We start from the raw sequence: 20,334 nt of genomic DNA on the forward strand, positions 1-20,334 counted from the left end.
TCAAGAACCTGTGCGAGAAAAATGAGCAGTCATCAACCAAACACTGACCACTGTGACTGTCTCGTATTAACAGAACTGATATAAAAGCCAAATCATTCCCTTTTGTCAGAGTTTGCTCGGACCATGTTGTTCTTGATAGGTATTGGATACCTTTTAGAATTTCACACCTACTTACCAATAAGTTCTGTGAAGGAGAAGTATTCTTTCGGGCCAAGGACCTACATTATACTGATGTGTGAATGCAATCGATGTCTCTCAAAATCTTTTTCTAAAATCTTTTTTTTGTTAACCCACGAAAGCAACTAAAACTGAACTGTATCCCCCACCGCACCCTGACTACTCTATAATGAATCCATCTTAATCTTTATTTCATTGTTTCACAAATTTGGTTTGCACTTGCTTTTGTCATTCCTCCAAAGTGATCGTTGTATGCACGTTTGCGAAAATGAAAATAATAATAATCTACACCTTTTTCTTTGGTATAATCAACATTATTTAACACAACACTGACTGTGATCACGCGAATGAATACTTCTGACAGCATTCTCTCAGAAATGACTCAGCCTACATATTTTAATAGCATTGTGCCATACACCAACCTTAGCAGTGTGGAGATACAGGTTGCTTACAATCGATAAAGCTGCATCACGAACCCAGCCATTGATGAATTGGTTGTAGGCCTCCAGACCTTTGTAATTGTTTACTTGGTCCATGGTATCAGCACTTGTCGAGAAGAGGAGATAGTTGACGATGTCTGAATAGGTTTAACGACGCCCACAGTTCGAGATTCTTGCTCCATTTGTGTTTCTCCAAGGCATATGGGTCGATATTGTCGATCAAAGCACACTTCTTGTTGTAACGGTTTCTTGAAACAAAATCTAATGAGCACCAATAACTTTCCAAAGTCTTTTTAGGCATCATGCGTCACTTTTAACAGTCGTACGAACATTTGTGTAACTCCGGTCTGGATACAAAAGCGAAAGAGTGAACGGTGTGTCAGTGGAGCGATCCCATCCAACATGGCCACGTGCCCGGTTGAAGTCATGTGGTCGAAAACTATCTATTCACAGTTATATATGAATGGCAAAAACATTTACAATTATTCCAACGGAACATACAGAACAACAACGTTTGAATCCTCAATGGTGAAATAATTATTACAGATGGAGGTCATATTTTCAATCTCATAAGCAAAAAATTATTTACTGCTATGTCACCACGCAACAGCAGTAGATTCTCATGTGAAAAAAAATGGAAAAGCTATCCTTAACTAAACTACATACTGCCAGCATTGAGGGCACCAGAGGAAGACAAAACAAGCACAGGTCCCACCAGAAGAAGTACCTGCTAAATATAGACTTGAGAGACTTGAGGGAAGAAAAAAAGCATTGGTAAGCAGGAAAGCGAGGAGGTGGTAGGATAATGTTGAGGCAATGAGGTGGGAGGAAGGACTGCAAGACAAGACGAGGTGTGAAAATGCAGATCAAGCCAAGATCACACAGGGATAGGCTAACCTCTGATGATTGAAAGATTAGGTTACCACTGTGATTAAAGATACATATTTGGTAACCTATTTTTATTTTCAAGTAGGACTAATCAAGTATTTATGCAGCAGCACATAACTTAGAAAAATCCAAAAAGGCTTTTGTGGATACAGCAATTTGTGACCGTATGTTTTTATTTTCCTCTTCTGACTGACTTTGATACACTAAAGCAAAACTATAACCACAGGTTTTCCTTTTATATAACCAGAGAGTCAAATCTTTTAAGTACAAAACTGAGTTCACACTATCAGTTAGCTCATTCACACAACTTTTAAACTTTGACATCCGAAGTGATTGGATTTGGAGCCACAGGTGAAAGTACAATAAGGACAACAAAAATGTGTGCTATAAACCACACAGAAAAAGAAATTATATTTTTTGTATTCTTTTTTTGTTTTTTAAATTTCATGGAATGTAATCATTCATTCCATTATCCTTACTAGGGTCCCAGGAATCCTGGAGCCTATCCAAGCTATCTTTAGGCAAGAGGCGGGTACACACTGAAGTGGTTGCCAGCTAATCACAGTACTTTCCTGGAATTGTTTGGAAAAAAAAATGTATATCCAAACAAAATACAGACAATATTGCTGCTACAGGAAGATTGCAGGAATTGAGAATAAGACATCTATGCAATGAAAATATACTCACAACAATGGCAAGGAATAGAAATCAAGCAAGAAAGGAAGGAAACACGTTGTGATGACCAGTGACAAAAGGTGTAGCTTCTGCTTCTAAACGGTAGCCCAGATCAGCACCAAGTTAAAGAACACCAGACATGGTGATCAAAGGCTGTTGTTGTTTTTGGCGGTGATACCACACATTCGTGCGAGAACTGGGACAACTATGTCATCGCAGGAATGGTGGATGATTCCAAAATGTTGCTGCCATGTGGACCGCACAGCAATAAGATTTAGAAAAAAAAAAACCTGGAGATTCTCTGAAATGCCTTTCCAGGTGTAAGTCTCAGGACTCTTCTTTCTAGTTGTTTTCCTGTCCCAAACAAAATAAGTAACTGCCATACTAGCGATATACAGGCTACACAGTATGTGGACATTTACTGTACATTATATTGTATTCAATATAATATAAATAAATAAATGCAAATTTCAACAAATAAATAAATAGGCAGGTCACACGTTTGCGCACCTGTAAAGCGCTGGCGTCACAGTTCTGAGGTACAGTGTTCAATTCTGGCCCCGCCTGTGTGGAATTTGCATGTTCTTCCCGTGCCCGTGTGGGTTTTCTCTGGGCACTCTGGTTTCCTCCCACATCCACAAAAACATGCAACATTAATTGGACACGCTAAATTGCCCCTACAGTGCCTTGTGAAACTATTCGGCCGTCTTGAACTTTTCAACCTTTCGCCACATTTCAGGCTTCAAACATAAAGATATCAAATTTTCATTTTTTGTCAAGAATCAACAACAAGTGGGACCCAATCATGAAGTGGAATTAAATTTATTGGATATTTTATACTTTTTTTAACAAATAGAAAATTGAAACGTGGGGCTTGCAATATTATTCGGCCTCTTTACATTCAGTGCAGCAAACTCACTCCAGAAGCTCAGTGAAGATCTCTGAATGATCCAATGTTGACTGATGGTGATAAACAGAATCCACCTCTGTGTCATCAAGTCGCTATATAAATGCACCTGCTCTGTGATAGTCTCAGGGTTCTGTTTAAAGTGCAGAGAGCATCAGGAAGACTAAGGAACACACCAGGCAGGTCTGAGATACTGTTGTGGAGAACTTTCAAGCCAAATTTGGATATAAAAAGATTTCCCAAGCTTTAAACATCTCAAGAAGCAGCGTGCAAGCAATCATATTGTAATGGAAGGAGTATCAGATCACTGCAAATCTACCATCCCTCTAAACTTTCACCTCAAACAAGGAGAAGACTGATCAGAAATGCAGCCAAGAGGCCCATGATCACTCTGGATGAACTGCAGAGATCTACAGCTGAGGTGGGAGAGTCTGTCCATAGGACAACAATCAGTTGTACACTGCACAAATCTGGCCTTTATGGAAAAGTGGCAAGAAGAAAGCCATTCCTCAGAGATATCCATAAAAAGTAGCGTTTAAAGTTTGCCCCAAGCCACCTGGGAGACACACTAAACATGTTGAAGAAGGAGCGCTGGTCAGATGAAACCAAAACGATATGTTTGGCGTAAAAGCAACACAGCTCATCACCCTGAACACACCATCTGCACTGTCAAACGTGCTGATAGCAGCCTCATGGTTTGGGCCTGATTTTATTCAGCAGGGACAGGGAAGAAGATGGTTAATAGTGATGGGAAGATGAATGGAGCCAAATACAGGACCATTCTGGAAGAAAACCTGTTGGAGTCTGCAAAACACCTGACACTGGGACGAATATTTATCTTCCAACAGGACAATGATCCAAAACACAAAGCCAAATCTACAATGGAATGCTTCACAAATAAACATATCCAGGGGTTAGAATGCCCAAGTCAAAGTCCGGACCTGAATCTAATCGAGACGCTGTGGGCAGAGCTGAAGACTGTTGTTGACAAACGCTCTCCATCCAACCTCACTGAGGTCAAGCTGTTTTCTAAGGAAGAATGGGCAAGAATTTCAGTCTCTCAATGTGCAAAACTGATAGGGACATACTCGAAGCGACTTGCAGCTGTAATTGGAGCAAAAGATGGCGCTACAAAGTATTAATACAAGTTGGATGAATAATATTGCACGCCCCACTTTTCAGGTTTTTATGTTAAAAAAGTTTAAAATATACAATAAATTTAATTCCACTTCACGATTGTGTCCCACTTGTTGTTGATTCTTGACAAAAAATAATAAGTACCCCGCCTCATGCCCATTGACAGCTGGGATAGGCTCCAGCACTCCCTGCGACCCTCGTGAGGATAACCGGTGAAGAAAATGGATGGATGGATGGATGGAAGTTAAGGCATCAGTTTGTGACCTCAGAACCACACTTCGGTTCAGCATCAGGATAACGATCCAAAACACACCAGCAAGTCAACTTCTGAATGACTTAAAAAAACTAAAATGAAGGTTTTGGAGTGGCCTCGTTAAAATTCAGACTTGAATCTGAATGGAATGCAGTGGCATGACCGGAAAAAGGCCATTGACGTCCAAAACCCTTAATTTTTAATCAATTCTAACAATGCTGCAAGGAAGAGTGCGCCACAATATCTCCACAGAGATATGAAAGACACATCGCCAGTTCTAGAAAACATTTGATTTCAGTTATTGCTGCTGAGGATGGTTCGACCAGTTAGTAGGGGGATACTACTTTTTTTTTTTTACACAAGGCCAAGTAGCTGAATTTTATTTCATGAATTCACCATTTAAAAATAACATTTTAAGTTCACTTGGGTTATATCTGTCTGATATTTATATTTGAGGATTTTAAACAAAGTAGGGAAATTATGCAAAAATATAAGAATCAAAGTGGAGGCCAATACTTTCACAGAACTGTATCTGATGTGACAAATAAAATATCCCCAAATGTTTTTCATTGAATTTTGAGCTGGAACAAACAAATCATATGATAGTTAATCCCAGATTTTCTGGAAAAGATGAAAAAATAAATTAAACGGTCCATTTTTCAAAAATATTGGTGCCTATATTTTTGTCCAATTCTGAAATGACCCCAATATTTGTAGTTTAGTGACTGAAATTGAGTAAGTACTATCCAAAAGAGAAAAGAAGATAGTTTGATTTACAAGCCATTTTAAAGCAGTAGGCTTTTGTTCACTTTACATCTGCAGTGTAAAGTTTGGTTAAAATGTGCACAAGTCTCTCCACCACTGTCATATATATTTTACTCTCCTAGTAGATTGAGATTGTGGCTGCTGACTGCTGCTCAATAATAGATCAGCGCATTGCCTCACTCACTATTCATGGTTGCCTGCAGAGAGTTATGTGTGGGACAAGAGCGGTTGAAGCAGTGACATGGAAAGAGAGCGAGGCTAAGACAAGTCTACTCTTCACTAGTAATGATGCCCCCAAAGAAAAATGCTTTACACTAGTAGACTGCGGTCAGAAACAAGGGTGTTAATTACTTATCTGGGGAGTTACTAAGTAGCAGTCACTGGTCAAAAGCGGATGATTGTTGGCCTAGGGCTAACAGTTTATGATGAAATGCAAGCGCTATCTTCTCCTCCTGGATTGATTTTTCTCCCTCTTTGTCTTCACTGACTTTTGCTGCATGTGATGAGGTCATACACCATGGTCTATGTTGTGCTTCCTAGAAACACGCCTGACCAGGCTTTGGTCTACACTGACAGTCGTTAGGCCTCAAGCAAAGGGCGACAATGACACACATACATACACGCGCACACACACGCACTTTCATCTGTTAAATATGAGGACAATTTACCTTTTATGACCTTCTAAAAAGCGACACTGTAAACATGAAACATCAGGAGAGGACAGGTTTGGAAAATTCCAAGGTCTTCATGATTTAAACTATATTCATTTTATATGAATTAAAGCTGGTAGTTTCCTTTGGGGTAATGGGGATGGTGTCGTGGTTGACTTCTATGCTGGGATCTTGGGTTGATTTCCAACTCAGTGACATGGTGGGAATCTCAGTATGAATAGGTGTCTGTCTTTGTCCTACAAAGCCTTTGATTGACTGACGACCAATCCAAGTTGTATTTCGCCCCAAACCAGCCAGGATTGGATCGATGTTAATGTAATCCTGAACACAATAAGATGTTATAGAAGATGGACGGATGGAAACTACGAACAATACATATCCAGTGTTGTGAAAAAGTATTTGCCCCCCTCCAAAGGTTTTTCTTTTTTTTGCATGTCACACACACAAATGTTTCAATTTTAATATCACTCAAACACAACCCAAGGCAATACCAAATCCAGCTTTTAAATGAAAATTCAAAAAGAAGCACCCCGGCTCGACGGTGTTGTTCATCGCATACTGCGGTGGCTACGAACAACCCCCTAAAGCAGCACGGCTCGGCTCTGCCTCACCCAGCCGCCTGCGACGACAACGCAGTAAAGCGCCCTGGCTCAACGGGGTTGTTCATCGCGTACTGCGGCGGCTATGAACCCCCGCTAAAGCAGCACGGGTCGGCTCCATGATAAGCCACCTAGGTGCCGAAAATGAGCCACACCGGTCGGCTGCAATGAGCCGCGATGGCTCATCTCCGCCGCGGAAGGGGATCTGACGGGGAGGCGATTTGGCCGTGCTCGCATACCATCTGAATATGGCTCGAAACATTACTGTAATATTGCCCCAGTAACTTCACTCGGTTGTGTGGTGTTCTCCTTTTCGAAAAGAGCTTCCGTGTCAGAAGGGTCGTGTTTGTCTCCCATAGTAGGGTGCACCGCGTGTTTTCATTGGCGAATGTTCGGGTTATGTCACGTACAGAGGATGCAGCCAATATGGCGACCACTTGGATGTCGTAGAATGACACTTGTACAACTTTGCGCATGGATGAGGCGCTCTCCGCTCACATTTATTTTTTCATATAGAAATTGAAGTGAATAATGTTATATGTATTTTTCCATTACAATATCTATTTTAGAATGTTTATAGGGATGACACTTGACCTTTAAAGTGTAACATCTACCATAAGCAAAACACTGGCCCAAAATGGCATCCATGGGAGAGTTGCCAGGTGAAAACCCCTGCTGTCAGAAAGAATACAAAGCCTCATCTCACATTTGGCAAAAATCATCTTGATGATCCTCAAGACTTTGAGAGAGACATTCCGTGAACTGACAAGTCCAAAATTGAGCTTTTTGGAAGGTGTGTGGTTTGTTACATCTGGTATAATATGTCAAAGCATTTAATAAAAAGAACAACAGCGAAGCTTGGCGGTGGTAGTGTTCTGGTCTGGGGATGCTTTACTACCCCATGACCAGGACAACTTGCTGTAATGGATGGAACAATTACTTCTGCTGTGTACCAGAAAATACTGAAGGAGAACATCCAGCCATCATTTCGTTCCCTTAAACTCAAGCGCGCTTGGACCATGCACCAGGACAATTATCTGAAACACATCAGCAAGTCCATCTGCGAATGGCTAAATAAATAAATAAATAAGAATTTGGAGTGGCTAAGTCAGAGTCTGTATTTAAATCCAAATGAGATGCTGTGGTGTGACCTTAAATGGACAGTTCATGCTAGAAAACCCTCCAATATAGCAGCGTTGAAGCAAACTCCAAACAATACCGTAGTTGGACAAAATTACTCCAGAACAATTTGAAAGACTCATCACCTATTATTGCAGTTATTGCTGCAAAGAGTTGCAAAAGCCGTTATTTGGGTCACAGAGGGTCAAAAATTTTGGATTTTTTTGTGTGCCTTAATAAATCTGTAATTTGAAAACTGCATTTTGTATCTCCTTGTGGTGTCTGTGAGTGATATTAACATTTTTTTGATGATTTGAAAAATTGTGATCGATTAAAAAAAATTGGGAAGGGGACAAATACTTTTTGACAGCACTGTATAAAAACAATCCCAACCACTGTGCTGAATCAATGATGGAACTTCATCTTGATAAATGAAGTTATGTTTACGAACAGAACATGGGACACAGCTGTTATTATTCAATTTAGTGCACACATCAATCAGAATAGACCCCGTCACATGTAAACAGTTGACTACTGATCCTGCCTGATGATAGCTGGAATTGGCTCCAGCACTCCTGTGACCCTTTTGAGGATAAGTGGCTCAGAAAAGGTGTGGATTGATTTCAAACAATGACAAAAAAAAAAGCTTCCATGTAAACCTGGCTTCTGTATGGTTGGTCCGCTGACGACGAGCGCTTCTCCCGTCAGGCAATTTTATGTTTGATGTTCACTATAGTCAACTACAGGCTGGATAATTTGTCTGACTTCTGTTATGGTTAAAAAAAAGTTAACATTCCTGTGTTTGTATTAATTTTGGGGCTGATACAGACAACTCTGAGCAAAGCACTGACATTTTAAACAATATCGCTCCCGTGGACTGAGTAATTTATCACCTTCCTCACGTACACCCCATTTGAGTTAATTGGGTTTTGCATTTAAGCCTTCATTTTTTGTGTCTTAGTTTACAAGATCATTGTACTTTGTCATGTTCCCGCTGTTCCCTGTTCACACCTATGACCTCTTGTATGCTGGACCCTGTTTTGTTGACGACCTTACCTCTTTGCCCCGTGATTCTGGTGTTGCCTGTCTGGACTGCCTGCCCATGCACCGGCCTTGGATTGAGTAAATATACTTCCCGAACTATAGCTGTTCTCATGCAGGGTTCGCACGCGACCCTAAAAGTCCATAAAAACCCCTAAATTTTCAAAGGTGCATTTAGGGGCCCCTAAAAGTCCTTAAAAATCCGCGAAAACCGGTCAAGCCCCTAAAAAGGCGTTGATTTTTTAAAAAATCAAAAGGAGGACCTCTACCGCCAAAATAATCTTTTATTAAAAAAAAAAAAAAAACTAGCGAATGTCAACGGAAGTCACCGTGTTCACAACTAGTCGCCATCTTGTCGTCGATGTGCCATTGTTCATTTCCACGAGTAGGCATTTCACTTTGTCTTTGTTACGACGTAGCGTAGTTCTTTCATCGATCCAACTTGTATCATGGGGAAGTGCATTTTTCAAGATGCTTGGGTTGAAAGTAAGGAGTTTGGGAGCTGGGTTCGTCGAGATCCAAAAGATCGGCATATCTTTTACTGCCATCTGTGCAAGCAGAGTTAGCAGCTTGAAAAGATGGGCGTCAAAGCGCTGGAGTCGCACCGGAAAAACAGGAGACACGCTGATTTGGCGAAGACTCTCTCATCTTCCGTTGGTATGAATCTGTTTCTAAAATATAAAGATAGTGAAGCATCAACTTCAGGCAGTGGTATTGGCAATGCATGCGCACCTATAGTTGTCCAGTCATTGACTTCAACCAGCCAGAAGTCAGGCTTCATGAACGTAGTTTAATACACGAAGACAGACTCGTTAAAGGCAGAGATCGTGTGGCCTTTAAAGTGATCTGCAGCCATTACAGTCACAAATCTTGTGAAAATAATTCGAAAGTGTTTGGAGTCATGTTTCCAGACAGTGACATTGCTAAAAACTACAACTGTGGGGAAAGGAAGACTTCGTACCTGGCTACATTTGGCATCGCTGCCCACTTTTCATCTCTACTGAGGCAGAAAGTGAAGGCTGAATCAGAGTATGTCCTCCTCTTTGATGAGTCTCTAAATCATGAAATGCAAGAGAAGCAGCTGGACATTCATGTGCGATTGTGGATTGATGACCAGGTCTGCACTTGCTACCTCACCTCTGAATTCCTGGGACATTCAGCAGCAACTGATCTTCAGGAGCATCTGGAGCCCATCGTGTGTGATTCCGGTCACCAAAAGCTGCTCCACCTCTCGATGGATGGCCCCAATGTTAATTGGAAGCTGTACAAATCAATTCAAGAACAAATACAAAAGATGACCACCCGCCATATGCTGCAGACTGGAAGCTGCGGTCTACACATCCTCCATAATGCATTTTGAATCAGTTGCCAGGCAGCTGGATGGGGGGGTGGAAGATGTTCTGTCCAGCATCTACAATTTGTTTCGCGATGCACTTGCCAGGCGCGAAGACTTTAAACAAGTCACTGGATCCGACACTCTCCCTCTCATGTTCTGCAAGCACAGATGGCTTGAAAATATTAATGTGGCAGAGAGAGCCATCACCCTGATGGCACACGTGCGAGATTATTGCGAGGCAGCAAGGACGAAGAAGGTGACCTGCCCAACCAACAGCTGCTTCACTGTTGTTCAGAAAGCAGCACAGGACCCCATCTTTGTTGCCAAGCTTCTCTTCTTTCTCATGTGCGCCAGGCTGGTGGAACCATTCCTGAAATAGTGCCAGACTGACAAGCCTATGCTTCCCTTCATCGCAAAGGACATGGACACCCTCATCAAGACTCTGATGGAAAAGTTCATCAAGCCTGAAGTCCTTAAAGAAAAGGCAGCCTCCCTCACAAGCGTTGTCAAGATTAATGTGGGTGACAAGTCACACTGGGTGGATTTATCAAAAGTAGGCATAGGCTTTTCTGCTGAGAGACTGCTTCTGAAATCTGGCATTCCAACTGACCGTGTAAAGCAGGAATTTAGAATGAGCTGCCAAACATTCCTGGTAAACATGATAGAAAAGTTGCTGGAGAAGGCCCTGATCATATACAGTTTAGTCCGCCTACTAAGCTGGATGGACCCTCGGCAGATTGCCATGAAAGATGAAAAGGAGAGCAACAACAAAAAACTCCAAAAAACCTTAAACATCATGGTGGATCACAGAAGGGAGGAGGAAAACAATTGCGACAGGATTCTGTTCCAGTATTCCAGACTGAGTGAAAAGATCCAAGAAGATGTGGCTGCATATGAAACTATGTAAATAACCAAAATAAGCGAAAGGAAAACAAATTGTCTAAAATAGTAGTTGCGTTGAGATGTTAAAACATGACGCCAAGTGGGCACATGGCGGCATTGGTGTCAGACTCTCGGTCTGTGTGGATACAACAGTGCAGACAAAGCGGCTGTACCGTGGCCACAGGTTAAATACAGCCTTCACTTGGGGTACACAGCCGGTAGGCAATGTCACCAGACGGCGCAATGAAGCCTTAATTACACTGAGTGCATGAAATAGGAGATGAGGAACCAAACTGTGGCTTCCACTGCTATGTACAGTTCAACAGAGAAGATGGACCACGAAGGGTTTCTCGTAAGTGAGGCGACCGCACTGACGTCACTGTGGTTATCCCACATGTAGTTTGCTTTTATACTCATGCGCAAGTCACGCATGCAGTTTGAAAATATGCTGCAGTTCTTCTCCAAATCAGGGGTGTCGCTGCGGCTGATATTGGCTAGGATGCCAAAGCGTGTAGTTTACTTAGGACTTATTGGTTATTTCCAGTTGCAGTTTTTACGTTCATTTCCATACATGGAACAAAGCAACAACAATGGCGACCATGGAGTAGTGTCTATTTGAACAAATGGACCCTAGTCACCAGATTATACGTTTAATTATGCTGCAAAATGAATCAAGAAAGCAGCGGCGCAGGTATAACGTGCAGTAGGAAGGAATGGTGGGTATGTCATCACAGTATGTGACTAAATTGGACCAATCAAATGTGATGATCGCCACGGTTTTCTCCGCACATCAACTTTTTTTGACATGTGCACGGCCAGCAACGCAGAGGTGCTGCACCTGGAAATCCAAAGGTCACCTGACGCAATTCAGGCGTTGTCGACCACGAGACTACAAAGAGGACTTTAATATGAAGCTAATCTTAATTCATTGAGTTAATAAATTGAACTTGATTACCCAAGTTAACCAAAAAGTCACCATTTTCAAAGAGATGGCAGCGAGTATACGTCATTCAAACTCTCCACTAAAGCAGTACACATCGAGCATATGACTGAAAGTGTTGGAACGATGTAAAATAACGTAGTATTATTCTCCGAGTCACTGTAAAATCTTTCTCTTAACAGTCACAAACTCACCTTACAAATTGCCGTTCAGTCAAACAAACAAAGCACATTGGACAGAGCCCCTGTCAGATGAATGCCAGGCAATGGTGTGCTGATAAATGGGGGTCCATTGGTCGTGGTGTTTGTGTTGACCTCTGACATCAAGGTCTGAGGTAAACCTGTTTGCCGACCTGTAGTGGGATCTCCAAAAGATGCTCATCATGCTGCTCTTTATGATGTAAAGAACAGAGCTCTGATGGAGACTGACCTCACAACACAGAGACCATAAGGCCTTTTCACTCCGGACTTGGCACGGCTTCTGATGTCTGCGACATTTCCATCCATCGTGTAACTGCCGAGGGGACTGCAGTGCGTTTTTGATGCAGAGGGTGTCTGATGCTCACCGTTGCATCCTCAGATAGAAAAAAAAAATAGATTCTGTAGCGGTGACAGGGTAACGAGGGTAACATCAGAAAGCTCCTCCATTGGGCTGGTGAAGTGAGTTCTGAGTGCTATTTTAGTGGAATAAGGGGAAAATGGAGGAAGGAATAATAATAATTGCAGTGTCACACTATCCCTAACTTTGGGCCAATAAAAAAATGATATCTCAGTGGGAGGCTTTCAAACTCCCTTTCAAAGCTTCATGCTCAGCCTGAAAAAAACCTCAAAGTACTTCCTGGAACTAGAAAGTCCACAAACAAGTTTAAATTCCAAGGTCCTGCCATTCAATTAGTATAAAAAAAAAAAAATATATATATATATATATTTGCCACTGTGTCACCTCCACCTCAAAATAAGAGGCTGCAGGCGCTATTATGGTCAAACCTGAAGCTGGCTAGGGGAGTTATGGGACTGGAGTGCCAGCCAGGTGCATGGTCGGCCAGGCAAGACCCTAACACATATTGCCGGTAAAGGGCACCATAATTTTTATTGATGTGCCCGACGTGATCCCAAGATCAAAGACAACCTATTGAGATGGCCACCACAAGGCAGGCCATCTGGCGCTGGCTATTTGACACACGTCATGAGGGCCTTCAAAGCCAAGGAAAACTAAAGCAATGTCTCCCCTTCTCGCTGTGTCTGGGAGAAGAACAATTATTGCAAGGTTAGAGTATATATATTTTAAGTGGACACAGCCATAAGCTCAGTCAGAAGAGTCAAAACCTGAGCTGTATCTTCCTTTTCCACATGTGGGCAATACTTTATCTCCTTTCTGACTTCTCCTTCACGATTGTCAAAAATCAAGACGTGATCATGAACTGGGTTGTATATATATATATGCCTGTAGTTCCTCTTCCATTCAGCTACCCCAATACCTATTCTACCATTAAAAGCGGCACATATACTGCATTTGTGTATGACAATTCGCTGTTCAGTGCCTTCTGCATTGGCACCTCTAGCAGAAGTATTATCGTCTAAAGTGATGAAAATGGGGTCAGCTCTGCTGGAACTTGCCTGGCAAGAAACCCTCGCTTAAGACAGCTACTCTTGTCTGCTTTTAGTTCTGCAACTCTGAGGTGCTACAGTTCCTCCTCTATAGCAATCAGAGGGACAAGACTTGTGATAAAGAGAGAAGGGAGCACTCAGTGAGAGGCTCATCCTAATAAAACTAATCCATTTGTTCCAAAACCCACACTTACCAAAGCAAAGACAGCATTACAATGCAACTCAATTTCTTCACGGTGGCAAAAGCAAGCACGTGTCCCCGCTGAAAACAAACAAACAAATAAATAAATAAATAAAATCCAGCATCAACCAGCATGGATTTTTTTTTTTTCTGGTGTAAACTCGTTTATGCTGCTTTGTGCTGGTCAGATGCTGATGTTACTTGCGGACCCGCATGGTAATGCCGAAGTAGCACTAATTGCGCAACAATCAAGCCCAGGTTCATCTAATGGGGAGTGGGTTGGCCAGGGCTCAACGTCACCCACTTTTCGCGACAATACTTGTGTTAAAACATGTATCCATCCATCCATTTTCTTAGCCGCTTATCCTTAAAAGGGTCGCAGGAGTGCTGGAACCTCTCCAAGCTGTCAACAGGCAGGAGGCAGGGTACACCGAGAACTGGTTGCCAGCCAATCGCAGGGCACATGGAGACAAACACTCATTCGCAATCACACCTAGGGGCAATTTTAGAGTGTCCAATTAATGTTACATGATTTTGGTTTGTGGGAGGAAACGGGAGTGCGTGGAGAAAATCCATGAAGCCAAAACCCAAAACATGCAAACTCCACACAGGCGGGGCTGGGATCGAACCCTGGACCTCAGAACTGTATGAGGCCAATACTTTACAGCTGCTTCAGAAAATTTCATAACAAATTTGACAAAGATTGTAGTTATATTAATAACATAATAAATATGTGACTAAATGAATATAATAATACTAAACATTAAATTGTATGCTAGCCATTTAAAAGTTTAAAAAGTTTAAAAATCTTGAAGGAAAAGAAGTCTGCTAGTTGTGACTGAGAGGTTTTTGGATGCTCTTGTCTGAGTTTGATTGCCATAAATTCAGTAACGTTGTGTTTGTACCTTTCAATAACGACTATTTCATTCTAAATTGAAAATTAAAATACTGAAGTGACTCATCTTTTAGGTTATTCACACTTCATCAATTGGAACATTTTGTTAGATTTACTAACTCACATTCCCGATTAGTTTCTGGTTACATTAGTATTATTAACCAGTAGGAAAAACGTCTTAGTCAAGCACTTCATTTTTGACAGACATGGTCATTCTAAATTAATATTTTTATTCTACGCATTAAAAATGAATTAAATCATGGCTCAGTTTCTTCAAAAAGGACAGCTTGGCCATTTTGTTTATTGATCAAGAGTGCATTATAACAGCATGATTTCAAAAGATAACATTTACAAACCTGTACGCTCACAAAACATATTTGAAGTACACCGAACAGTACATGTAAAGTGTAATACACCCACACACAGCCCAGCCCCAAACACACCCCAAAAACATACAGGCGACCTGGGTGCGCATACACCCATTATAGTACAGTATTGTAATAAATTACAGATGCTTTGAATGAATGATCAGTAACACTTACAACAGCATTGTAGGTAAACGTAACATGAAGAGGGTGCGACGCTTATTGATCTGTTTTTCTTTTAAACTACAGACCAACAGTGTCAGTGCGTCCTTAATAGTTTGTCAGTTAACAACAAACACATACCAAGTTGGAATAAATAATTAAGAAGGCAAAAAATACATCCAAAGCATGTTTAATCATGCTATTTTTTTCTTTTTAAGTTTTAAACACTGAAATAAAACACTCCAAAAATGAGGACATCCTATTAGTGAATATTATCATAAAAAAAAAAAAAACCTGGCGGATTATGGTTTAATTATGGACTGGTGGCTGTAACGTCACTTAGTAAGAAGGTTCTGGAGCATCTGGCGCTCATGAGGTCAGAGGCTATTGATGCATTCGTCCCCCTACATTGTTCCACCAAGCTGACAAAGGTACATGCCTTACTGTGTTTATGTTGTCAGGGCCGACACTGGGACGCTCTCTGACCTTGGAGGACAACTACCTGATTGGGTGACATCAGTGAGATTGTTTTGGCACTGGGGTTGTTCACAGTGCGCAGTTCTGACACATACAAGTTTTTCTGATAATAAATCTAATGTGGTGTGAACCAGGTACTCTACATGCACCCAATGAACTCTGCCTGGCAACAAGTCTACTCAAACCTCAATAGTAGAAATAATTTCAGCAATCCCGTTGAGTGTTTATGCTCCTGTGAGCTGCGTCATTTTTTTTTAGCATGACTGCGTATTATTCCATTGTTTCTGGAAAATATCTTCGATTACTTCAGATTTACTCACTTGTCCATTCTCTAAAGTATTTTCCATTTCATCTCAGCATGGAATCATAAAATTACAAGTAACAGATAAACAGCTGTAAAAAGCCGCAAAGCCCTCACCTTCATCTAGTTTTGTGTTAAGAGGTAGTTTTTAAGTTTCCACATTTATTCGTTGAACATGCTCTTTGACTCAGCCGCAGCAAAATTATCTTCAAATCCCAGAATGAGTCATCAATTTTGGAAATTCCACTAAAGCATGCTTCACAATTTAAAATGCTTTCAGAAAATAACCTGTCAATACAACGTGTACCTGGTTGGTGTGAGACTCAATATTGCTGGTGCCTTCCTTTTCCCTTTTTTATTCAGTTATTTTGGGAGAACAAAATGTGGTTGTTTGGCTGACTGATATCATTTACTGGCATATGTGGAGATTGGAGATATCTCCGGTGGGCGGATGGGTTGGCCTTGCCACAAGATGTACCACAAATATGGCACAATGGATTAAATATGGTAGAGCACATCATTATTAACACAATACAATTTTTGTTGACATTATTTTTTAAAACATTATAGAATTTTCTATATTTCTAATTTCTTGTGAAAACAGGCTATCTGGTCAACTAGCCAATCGTCTGAAAATCTAAAAATACTTACACTGTAAATTTAAAAAAATGTTGTTTGGCACATTTTTAAGACGCAGAAAGTAAATGAACATAAGCAATGATGGCAAAGCCCACAACTGTCATCCAGTTTCACTCACATTTATCCTCACAAAGATTGAGTGTGCTGAGACGTATTTCAAAAAACGCTGTGTGAGAGGAGGGGTATACACTGAACTGGTCTCCAGCCAATTCCAGGCAATTTAGCCTTCAAGTAATCTAGCACTCTGTACATGTTTTTGGAACGTGGAAGGAAACTGGTGGACGTGGAGAAAAGCTACCCAGGCACGGGGAGAACATCCAAACTCCATAGAGGTGGAGCCGGATTTGAACCTCGGCCCTTTGAACAAAGAGGCAGATGTGCTCACCAGTCGGTGACCGTGTTTGATTTATGAAGTCAGACACTTTTAAACAGAGTTATTAATATCCAATACCTCTACGTAGTGTAAGAATTCCCAAGTTTGGGGGATATTTAAATTTGAACAAAACTCACAGAACCATATCCCTGATATATTCTGTTACCTCAGTTGCAGTAACAATTTTGCTGTTTATTTCCACTGACACCATGAGGTTGAGTTTTTTGAACGCTAATAATTTAATGTGAGAGAAACAGAGTGTCCCACTGAATACATGATTTCCATATTTGTGAGCTTATTGGCACCTTATCTCCATTTGTTAGTAGATCAATGCAGAAAGTGTTTCCCCAGAGGTGAGGAACTGCTGACCCACTGTTTATATCAACAAATTTCAGATTAACTTTTTAATATTGTAAGGTTGCCAGATATGGTCACACCAGTTGAGCCATGATTTAGCTGAAAGTGGAAAATGTAGAGACTCAAATATTATACTGAAAATTGTGAGGAGCAGTGGTGCTTGACAAATTGCAGATTTCAGTCATGCACAAACAAAATGAATTCAAAACGAACGACTTAACACTTCTTCCATCGAGAATGGAAGCAACTCTCTCCTTTTCAGCGACCACAGCAGTCTGATAGGGCTGACATCAGGTCTCCTAAATTCTCCCACAACAAAATAATCCGACTACAGAATGCTTGCTTTGTGCGTTGGCGTAAAGGCAACTCGACTAGAAAAGGGCCATGTTGACAGCTGGAAGAACACAATTGTCTTGGTTGGACGTAACATGATAGAATTTGGGTATTGTTTTAGGTTTACCTATCGCTGGTTGCGTTCCAAAATAAAAGTACAGTACAGTACAGATCACCTTATATGATGTGCTCATTACTGTATAATCATCATGACTGTGACAACTGAGCCATCGACGGTGTTCCATCGGGTGACCTATGAGTAAAAAAACAGCAGATGCAAAGGTTTCCTCCTGTCTAGTCTCACCACCCTTTCGATGCCATCCATACAAGTATGAAATAAATTAGATTTGTGAATGTGACTTTCAATCTGTTGAGCAGAGGAAACAATGGTTGACCTCCTGTCTATGTAGGCTTTTGCAACTCAATCACAAGATTGTCTCGTAAGTCTTTTTCCAACCCACTTCTGTTTGAGGAACATCTCGGTTGACGCCTGTTGATGTTGTGGTCTTGCTTCCTGTCATATTGTTGTATTGCTTTTTACTTTTAACTTTTTCACAGTGGGTTACAGAGAGTATTTGTGCTGATTTTCAACAACTATCCCAAGTATACTCAACTTTCAATATCTAAGTAGACCAAGCATTGCAAAACCCTCTGCATGGAAGAGGTGATCTACTCATTGGATTACTGAATGGATACCAAGAAAAATGTGAAACCTGTTTGTTCATGCACAACACTGCACATTCAACAAAAAGTGAAAGAAGCTTATCGTGAAGAATACGCATAACAATCACAGTCATCAAACAAATTAGCAAATAGGAAAGAAACACCCCATATGATAATATGCACAGACTCTTCAATATGAAGATAAATTTTTCACAGTCTCGCTTAACCATGGGTTCTCGTGTAATCAAGTTGTGGGAGTTGAGAGTCTTTTCTTTACAATATATTGTATATATTTTTACACAAGAACCACTTACTGGGCTTTTTAGACAATTTTCATCATTCTCTTTTCCCAGTTTGTTCATATGATGGCTGCTTAAGGTAAAGCATCAGACCGGACTGTCCTTGAGTCAAACTGGGAAGTTGGTTCAGACTGCCTTCTGAATGGATGGATGGATGGATGGATGGATGGATAGATGAATGGATGGATACAAATGGGCTTTTGTGATAGAAATGGGCTTTTGTGATTGTAGTCCATTCAGGTCAGAGCAGATTAGATTTTGTAAAGAACAGATACCTGTCACTTTTTCACCACTTAAAGAGCATGCTGACCTTGCATTGGCTCTTGCAAATGTGCATTTGGTAACTTCCACAAGGCATTCGGTTGAGATTGATTTTGGAATCTAAAAAGAGGATGAAAAGGATGGCGTGGACTCTCGTGCGTGTGTGTGTGTGTGTGCGTGCGTGTGTGTGTGTGTGTATGTGTGTGTGTGTGTGTGTGTGTGTGTATGTGTGTGTAAAAGCAGAGCAAAAGCAACCAATATGAATGTATCAACTAAACAGATTCAGTAGGAGACTGGTCATCGAGGTGGTGCCTGATTGACTGAACACTTGTCAGGATTTTCTTCTGGTGTCCGGCTAGAGATACTCCAATCCTCTGGAGGTCTCTGAGAAAACACAGGACAAAATAAACAAAGTTCCATCGTCAATCTGAGGAATAGGTGATCCTAATTAAAGAACACATGCGAACCATTTGGCAGTTTTCGGATTAGTTTTGGCAAATAATGTTCAGAGTTGCTGGAAGCTGGAACGTACATTGGATGAATTAAGGCAAAAGGCAATTTGGACTGTCTGCTACTCAATCGATAAATTATTTAATCAAAGGACGAACCCCCAGTGCCTGCAGAAAAGTCAGATGAGTGGTGCATTATCGGTGACAAATGCATTTGACAATTGCAATTCTAGCAACAAAAAATACAAAATAAAAACTAGGACCTAGCAGTAGCGTCTAATGAATTTGCTAATTACACCCCATGACCACTGTATAACATCTATTAAAGCAATACAGTATGTATGTGCATGTTAACATTTACAAAAAATAAAATATATATGAAACTATATAGACTATGATGCTATCAATCATATGACAAGCACAGTAAACAATCATAAAGGGGCAAAGGATTAGTGGACCATTTGTATGCGGGATAGGCAGTTTTGTTTACTTGTATACTGTAGACGACATACTGTGATATGGTCAACACACCATTGAAGTGTCTCTAAGAGGAGAAAACAATAATACACCTGATTACAGTAAATAACTGCAAACAGAAGCAGAAGCAAACATGAAATATGAGCTTAAGCAGTTGATAATAGCGTCGCTGGAAACCAAAGGAATAATCATTATTTTGAAAATAGAGCCATTCATCTGGTGTGTTGGCAGTTTAAAACTGATAACAAAAGGGAGCAGGATTGGATGCTTGTAGGCAGCCAGGGGGATGGCTGCAAATGGCACACAGATGCACACATGGACCAGCCAGTAGCCTCCTTGCCAGATCTCCAGCTAACAAGTCGCAGACTTGGCATGGGAACAACGTGAGATGCATGCATAGAGGCAGACAGAGAACAAAAAGGAAAAAAAAAAAAAACGCTCAAAAGAGAAGACGTACTTGGCAGTGATTTGAGTGACGAGTGGCAAGGAGGTGAAGCCTGATCCCAGGAATGAGTCTCTGTACTGGGTCATCTTAAGTGCAGCCAGCCAGTCCTCCACAGAGGTCAACTGGCTCAGATCTGGAGCGCCGCGATCTAGCAAAGGATGATGGGAAGGACTGGCAGAGGAGAGATGTGAAGATATGAGAAAAGACACATTTTTAAAAC

The 20,334-nt window shown here is 41.1% G+C and overlaps 1 protein-coding gene and 1 long non-coding RNA gene across 2 annotated transcripts in view; both read right to left on the reverse strand.

The window, feature by feature from the left end:
• Nucleotides 1-9,087: 9,087 nt before the first annotated feature.
• On the reverse strand, nucleotides 9,088-12,151 carry LOC133502984 (uncharacterized). Its single transcript, XR_009795594.1, has 4 exons — nucleotides 12,025-12,151; nucleotides 9,810-9,933; nucleotides 9,634-9,726; nucleotides 9,088-9,343 (listed from the first exon to the last, which is right to left on the reverse strand). It is a non-coding gene; the product is annotated as an uncharacterized LOC133502984 (long non-coding RNA).
• Nucleotides 12,152-17,504: 5,353 nt separating this feature from the next.
• LOC133503471 (ephrin type-B receptor 1-like) overlaps nucleotides 17,505-20,334 on the reverse strand; it is a 105,900-nt gene continuing 103,070 nt past the window's right edge. The window contains exons 19-20 of the mRNA XM_061825149.1: nucleotides 20,127-20,285; nucleotides 17,505-19,127 (exon numbers count right to left, since the gene is read on the reverse strand). Coding sequence (XP_061681133.1) covers nucleotides 19,016-19,127; nucleotides 20,127-20,285 — 271 coding nt within the window. The 3' untranslated portion in view covers nucleotides 17,505-19,015. The remainder of the gene's footprint in view (nucleotides 19,128-20,126; nucleotides 20,286-20,334) is intronic.

This window comes from Syngnathoides biaculeatus, chromosome 7, assembly GCF_019802595.1.
Source record: "Syngnathoides biaculeatus isolate LvHL_M chromosome 7, ASM1980259v1, whole genome shotgun sequence".
NCBI lineage: Eukaryota > Metazoa > Chordata > Actinopteri > Syngnathiformes > Syngnathidae > Syngnathoides > Syngnathoides biaculeatus.